The following is a 7,989-nucleotide window of genomic DNA, read 5'->3' as shown; positions in this document are numbered from 1 at the left end:
TGATTTGCCAAAGTTTTAAATATTTAGAAATTTTGCTAGCAAGATTCATGAGGTGAAGTATTCAGCTTTGCTTTCTGAGTTGTGAAGAAACCACTGCTAGTATAATCCACACACTTGTGTTCTTATCTTATCCATATGGGTTTTCCAGAGATGCTGAGGACGCCACAGAGAGAATCAGAAATGAAATAATCAACATATAAATCCAATTTCATCAAGAATCACACATTGTGGCCATTGTTGTAACAAACTTGCATTCATTCTGCTTCCATTCATTCCCACTTTCCAAATTATTTTCCATTGGATAAATCAATCTACATTCTTCTCATTGAATATCCAGTTGCACTCTCAAATACGTCAAATTGAGTTTTCTGAGCAGAACGGTAGATTCAGATTTCCTTTCTGAGTTATGTGAAATAACCAAGTTGAGTGTTGTATTGCGAATTTGTTGTATTTGCATTGCATTCCTATTCCTAATACCACAACTGAAAGGCAGTGTACTCTCAACGACGTCAAATTGTGAGGGGTGGGGAAATGGGTTTGAAAAAGCAATTCACATTGACTTTAATAGGTGTAAGAGATGAATTGCAGAATAAACAAACAAAGAATAAGCTAATGGTTTTCAACTGCGGTAGCATTCGCAACACTGACTTGGCACATATAGAACAAGTGTGTCACGAACACTCTCCACAATACTAGAGAATATGCTCAAATTTGAGAGTGGGTAGCATAACTAAAAGAGTTTTTCAGGTTTCTGTGAAAATATTCCCTGAGCTGCATATTCAACCTTTGGCATATGGGATAAGAGCTAATTAGAACTATGCTAATGTGCTCCCTCAGGCCCAGCGACTGAAGAGGAAACCAACTATGTGCTTTGATATATCGGTCATGCTTCAGCAGACACTAACAAGGATGAATCTTAGACACTACAGACCCTGCATAATAGGTCTGTATCGTTCAAACTTATTCTTTACAGGTGGTCTTATCAGTTTAATTTGTGACTTTTAGTGAATTATTTACTTTTAACTTCTGTACATCATAGGGAAATACTTGTTTCCTAAGAAGCTTAATATTTCAATATAGCTGATGATTTAATTGATTTACATCCTTGTCCTTGATTGTACTGCACAGCTTAATTAATAATTTGTCATTTAGCTGCACTTTTGTCCTCAGTGTCTTACAGTGCACATATTTCAGGGATAGTCCTCCTGAGGTTAAGTGCCCCGTTTCAAGGATAAAATGGTGATGGATCAACTTAATCTCAGCCTCAGACGGCACGTCCAATGACCGCCCACAGTGTGTTGGCTATATATACTGGCTGTCTGATGCATGTTGTGCTAAAAAAATGTCAAGAGCCAGCTGCAATCCTTTGTTCCAATCTGATTGACTGGCACTATGCAACATCCGGGAGTCAAGGAAAAATGTACACGTGTAAATTAAATGTATTCAAGGAGCATCAAATACATTTTCTTTGAGGCACTTTATAGCAAGTAAAGTATGTACTCACAAACAAAATTACCTGTTCTGCTTTGTTGGTTGTGGACTGATACTTCTGTAAATCAGGATTTCAATATTGGTTTATTATTGTGGTTATTCTTATATAACACAGTATTTCATATTCCTTTAATTCAGATAAAGTGATTCCTAAATTACACTTAAAATCAAAACAACGTTAGTAGCCTACTTTTCATGTAGCCTGTAATCAAACAGACCTTTCCTATCTGAAGTGGGAATGAATTTCCATTCATGTTCCTGCCATTTATGTTTACATGATTTTCCATTTAAGTTTTTATGCTTTTGCATGGCTTTTCCAGTACTAGAAATCGCCACTGACAAAATCCTCTGATATTGTCAGGCTTTCCATGGCAATGGGACCCCTGCTTATTGTAAGCCAATTTCGCAAATAACGGAGAGAAATTAAGAGCGAGTCAATTATTAGAAGCGAATCAGGAACAGGCAGGTCCGTGAAAGCTCCGTTCCGCGGTAGGTGGTGCTAAACTCATTCACATTTTGTCGGTGGCTACACAGGATGATTTTAATCGCCCTGGACAGCGTCCAGCGTCACTCACAGTCTCAGCAAGTCAGCGCGCTGCGCACGAGAGCAACAGCCTCATTCCTGGATATTAGGCACTACCGGCAAGTGCGCGAGCGCAGCGCGCGGACACAATTCGCCTTTTCGTTCGCTGAGAGAGGAGCGCGCGAATGGTTTTCAAACTGAAATGAATCGTTAACGGCCTTTTGAAAATGAAGAGGCTTTCTCGAAAGCTGACTTTAGCTCTCGCAGCGCTGTTTTGGATAGCCGCTTTACTCTATTTCATATTGCTGAATAGCCGGAAAATACTACCTGACCAAAGAAACGAGCAACCGAAAGTAAAAGAGGTGAGTGATACATCATAACCTCAAAGAACAAATGCCTTGAATTGGTTGGTTTATTGTTTTTTAAGATCTCTCAGTAACTATTTAATGCCTTAATTTTCTATCTCTGAGAAAAAATATTTGTATGGGTGCGTCACTTTTTTGATATCTGAGCCGATAATAAAGAACAAAACTGTCCAATGCATAACGTTATAGAATCCTTTTTATTGTTGGGTGAGTAACGTTACATTTCAGAAATCCTTTTCTGAAATAGGATAAATTTAGCCTATTGCTATAGCCTACTTTTCAATTGGGAGACGAAACAATGTGTTTGGCGATAACCTTTTCACATTGTTTGCTGACACATTTTTTCTATTATAATGTTTTTTTTCTCTTTTCCTATTGAAACATTAATTGCTATCAGTCAGAATGATGGACGCATGGAAACAGCTTCAATATATTAGTTTGAACGTTATGAGGAAGCAGATATTCAATCTAGATTACTGAGTGTAAAGTAAATATTTAAATAGTTCGTAATTAAGGCTATAGATGAGCCAATACCATTTGTACCCATGACATTTGCTCTAGAAACTGTTCAGCCACTTTCTGACTTCCCACAGGAAAGACATAACGTTACCACGAAACAGATCTCCGTTGTCATTTGTTTCTCATAGACATGCAGCAATGAGTTTTATTAGGCTTTATTTCATAATTGTACTATTTTATTTTGACAAATATTGATCTCACATGTGGTTCTCCTATTCTGGAGTTTCAAAGGAGTCTCAAATGGTTTGCAAAAAAATATACCAGTCTGAGATTGAACTCAAATTCCTTACAAAATCAAATTATGTGAGCTATATGCCATCCACATTCATTTTATCTATATTCTTTTTTTTATTGTAAACAGCTGTCTGATTTGAATCCATTTTATTCATCGTAAGGCATTGAAGGAGAAACATCTGAGACAAAACTGATACTAAAGAACTTAAATCTATCAAATTCACTCAATCAATCAATAATTCCACTATTTTGTTCAATATATCTGTCCCGACTAAGATGGAAAGTAATGGGAACAGAAGGTCAATGAATATCAACATTATAAAGTGAGATTATGCTCTTATCTGTTGCTTTAATAAAAAGGTCTACTTGCTGTATTGTTACTGTAGGATGTGTAAATCTGCAGCAAATTCTTGTACATCTTGTAAGTCAGTTTTTCACTGAAACAGCGGCTGGTATATGACAATAAAGTATCACTGAGGGTAATGGGGTATGAAACATGATATATGTTGCAATATATCACAACGCTGAACAACACTCTATAGGCACGGAAATATGAAAACAGTTAGCATGTGCTCCTTACATCTGTATCGAGACAATGATTGACTTTTTATGGTATAATGACTGGATTCATCTCAGAAGAAACAGAAAATATTCTTAGCTGGTGAATGCTTGAGTAGTGATGGATTTTACTTTTTTATTCTCAAGTTTTTATGTTAATGTACGTACGCCCTTGTGTGAGACGAGCATGTAAAACTAAAAACAAGTAAACAGTTGATGTGGCCTTGAAAACCGCAGTGTGATAGATTTTTTCAGACACTCCGTCTTTAAATAAAACTAAGTGCTGGCAGAGAAATGTCTGCTTTAGTATTCTGTGTTGAACAACATGTTTCCATTTGCGGTTTGCTTCAATATCTATTTTCTGTAATAACCCTGACAGGGAAGGCCGAACCTGAAATAGCTGTTATTGGCGAGGAGGAATATGAAATACAGGGTTGGCACATCGGCTGTTGAGGTGAATGCGGTGTGTGTCACGGTGGCCGGTGTGTTCAAACCATTCATCAAATGGTGTTGACATCTCACTCAGATTCGATGGGTAGATACTCCCCCATCAGCAGAGTGATGCATTATCTTTATAATGGTAAGGGAGGACTGAGATATCACCCATGACATCTGCTATTACCGTGATTCATGGCAGATATGTCCCACAATACAGATTACACAAGTAGACCGTGTTGTTGTGTGGTATATTCACGGTGGCTTCGTGTCACTGGTGTTGAGGTGTTAGACCGGACAGATGGTGTTTGATGGACTCATCATTTGCTTGCACATGAATTCTGACAGAACATCAGAATGAATCATTTTAATGCAGTATAGCCTACCGCAGACCAGTTTTACAGTCATGCATGACTTCTGTACCTGCTGAGAGTGTGCTGAGGCCCTTAAAAAAGGAGCTGGAATTCAAAAGAAGCCTTAGGAGAGTTCTGATGTGTGGTTTTTGTGCATTGCAAGAGGGCAGAGGCTTTGGTGGTGTAGAATGCTCTATAAAAAGGACCCACACAACCACACATACAGAGTACAGACGACAGGACAGGGAGGATCCAATTACCACTTCCTCAGTCTTTCCTCCTCTTCTCATTAGAAGGCTGAGCTCTGTGGGAGCCCGGGGGACACTGAGCCCCAAACGTGGCACAGCTCAAATGCCCTGATCAGTGACTGTGGAGCATCAAGGAGTTAATCATTTCAGCGGGGAGCGTGGGGGTGGGTGCGCGAACGCTGCCTTTTTGGAGGCGAATAAAATTGTTATGCAGATAGGAAATTTGACACATTGATTTAGAACCTGTCATCTTTTTTTCAAGCGCTAATTAAATTCTGTTTCTATCACTAAGTATGCTTAATCATTAAAAGAGTTCATTTTGCGGCGTGTCTTTGTGCCCCAATCCTAAAGTGTCTAGAATAACAATGTTACATTTTTACTTGCGCTCTCACCTTTTGTCATTTAATCTTTAGCTCGAACATAACAATAACTAGCTTTAAACATTAACAATAAGCTTTCAAATTTTGCTGGTTTTCTCATGAAATGTGGCGTGACAAATCGCTGTCGCAAGCGGCAGGGTCGGAGTGCATTTGAATTGTTTATCTCTTGTGTAGTTTAAATGTTTGTACACATAATTTTTTATTTGAGTGTTAATTATGATATCTGAAAATAAATAGCAATTGAATTTGGACTCTGTTAATTTTAATCTTTAATAAAGAACTATGGATTGTGTAGTTGATTCGTCCACTGTACTGCAAAAAAACAAAAACACGGTAAACCCTTTTTGGGGGGTAAACTAGGTAACCTCAGTGCCTAGTTTACCCCCCAAAAGGGTTTACCGTGTTTGTTTTGTTTGTTTTTTGTGGTAGTACTTTTAAATTCATCCCTTTTTTTAAAAAGTATAGTTTGGAACTTTAAATTGCCTACTTTAAAAGATTTGTTTTGTGAGATAAATGTTATAGATATTTAGCCTATCACTATAGGTGCTGATTGTCTACACCAAGGCTGCATCTGAAATCACGTACTTCCCTCCTATATAGTAGACGAAAAACAGTATGTGACAAAAGAAGTATGTCCGAATTCACAGTATTCATAAATGAGTAGGCAAACTCGGATGGCACACTTCTTCCGGTAAGATTCTGAAGTATGCATACTATAGGCACTTTACTATCCCATGAGGCCACAGGAGAGGATTTTGTGAATGGTGGTGACGTGACGCAACTGACACTGATAAGGTCACTTGATGATGACAACATGGTGAATGTGGTACTTCTGAATTACATTCAAACATGTTCATACTATAAAAACACTTTTTTTTAGTGGTTGTGAAGTAATTAATTAAAAATAAGAACCTACTCAAGAGAGTATGAGATTTTGGACACAGTTCAGGTGTTTTCAATCCTGTCCTCGATCATTCCCAGCACTGCACATTTTGTATGGCTTCCTCAGGCTGGCCACACTTGAAGATTTTAAGCACAATTTTGAGCCCAATTTGCACCCCCCAAGCGAACGGGGGCTGTGGCCCGATTCGATGCTTGTTGCAAACAACTTCTTGTCCAAAAGATCAAGTGTTGTCATTACAATTATCTTACTGCTCCGGATCGCGTCGGAGCCCGCACAATCCCAAATCATACATATCAAAAATGTTTCATATTTACAACTCTGACAAAAGTTTTGTTCCCAAAATTCACGCCAGGAGAACCAGCTGACGACTTCGATCGTCATCCGTCTTTTTTTCTTCTCAAGTCACCTTTGATCTTGTGAGTCTCTCTGAGATCTCTTCTCACTGTGAAAATGTTACTATAATCGACAGGTGTGTCTCACTTTTCAGACGAATCTTCTAGTGTGTGCATTCAGAGGATTAAAATGCTAAAAATCGGTTGAAACTGCCCTTCTGTTTGTGGTCTCCCGCAGTTTTAAAACTGATTAAGATTTGAAAACCGTCTGTCCCAGGCCTTATCGGACACACCCACTTCAGGTCTTGCAGTCTCTATTAATGAGCTCAGGTGTGTTAGATAATGCTGGGTAGACACCAAAAGATAATCGGGCTGATTTTGGGCCGATTTCCCCCCTTCCGACAATCCTAGCTATGTCCCGATTATCTTATCAGATTTTCCCTTGGTGTGAGGTGTGTTAAGAGTGTCTGAACTTGCTCAGAAGAACGTCGGAGCCGCCCCAATCGTGAATCCTAAATATTCAACATGTTGAATATTTACGATCAAAAATCCTGATGTGTGGGGGAACCCCGAGGACAAACATGCGCACGCTCTGGAGATTATCTCGTGAAACGAAACGATATCCAATCAGAAAGCGAGATGATGGAAGACGGAAGCATAACAAACGCAGTAATGCGCAGCACAAAGTAAAATTGATGTGGACAGCAGAGATGGAGGATCAGCTTGTTGATTTGTGGCAACAGCATGAATGTTTGTACAACGCGTCGTGTAAAACCTACCGTAATAGACTGGACAAGGAGAAGAGTTGGTCAGAAATAATTTCTGCAATGTTATTACCGGCAACAGATAAATAGCAACAGAGTAGATTTTTTTTTGTGTGTGTGTGTGTGTGTGTGTGTGTGTGTGTGTGTGTGTGTGTGTGTGGTTTGACCTACATTATGAGGACCCATATTTATTCAAATGTAAAAATGCTGAAAGTTTTCTGTGTTGAATAGGTTGGGAATAGAAAATGTAATTAGCTCAATATAAAAACCCTTCCATATAAGGATAGGTGTACCAGTACACATGATGTGTGTGAGAGAGAGACTTCATGACTTCACCCAAACCCTTCTCTTTTTTTTCCGTGAATTTTATGTGAAAATCATTCTAAACACTGTCATCGCAATTTCTTCCTGCAGATGGTCTGCTATGTGTAACGGAGGCCAGCTAGTAGTTGCTGTGCGAGTAAAACCTCACTGCTCTGATCTCAATAGGCGCTCTAGCGACAGATGCTAGGGGCTGCAGTCTTTAGCCTCCTTGTTAGAGCGCCTGACTCTCATGCCGGAGACCCGGGTTCGAGGCCCGCTCGGAGCGGGTCGAGTGGGACCCGGGTGAAAAGGGGGTTACATATGCTTATTCTGAAATCTCGCGAGATTTTGCGAGATCTCCTGTGTTGTTCGCAGTCGAGACTCTGGTTGAAAATCTGTTCATGTGTGGTGTGCTGTCTTTGTCACATCATGGCACACCACACACTATAGGAGCAAAAACGGTTAAATCTAGGATTTTTTTGTCCTCATGTTTGTGGTCTATCACATTTTGAAAATCTTATAAAATCTTTTGGTGTGTACCCAGCATAAGGGAGACATACAAAGGCTACGTTCACACTGT

At 39.3% G+C, this 7,989-nt stretch overlaps 1 protein-coding gene across 1 annotated transcript in view; it reads left to right on the top strand.

Moving 5' to 3' along the window:
• The first annotated feature begins 837 nt into the window (after nucleotides 1-837).
• galnt14 (UDP-N-acetyl-alpha-D-galactosamine:polypeptide N-acetylgalactosaminyltransferase 14 (GalNAc-T14)) overlaps nucleotides 838-7,989 on the top strand; it is a 54,630-nt gene continuing 47,478 nt past the window's right edge. The window contains exons 1-2 of the mRNA XM_077220622.1: nucleotides 838-943; nucleotides 1,195-2,376. Coding sequence (XP_077076737.1) covers nucleotides 2,242-2,376 — 135 coding nt within the window. The 5' untranslated portion in view covers nucleotides 838-943; nucleotides 1,195-2,241. The remainder of the gene's footprint in view (nucleotides 944-1,194; nucleotides 2,377-7,989) is intronic.

The sequence above is a fragment of the Siphateles boraxobius genome, unplaced genomic scaffold (genome assembly GCF_051911475.1).
Source record: "Siphateles boraxobius isolate OS27281-9 unplaced genomic scaffold, OSU_SipBor_1 8, whole genome shotgun sequence".
Taxonomy (NCBI): domain Eukaryota; kingdom Metazoa; phylum Chordata; class Actinopteri; order Cypriniformes; family Leuciscidae; genus Siphateles; species Siphateles boraxobius.
The sequence above is the reverse complement of the archived record's forward strand: the minus strand, read 5'-3'. Positions and strand labels throughout refer to the sequence as shown.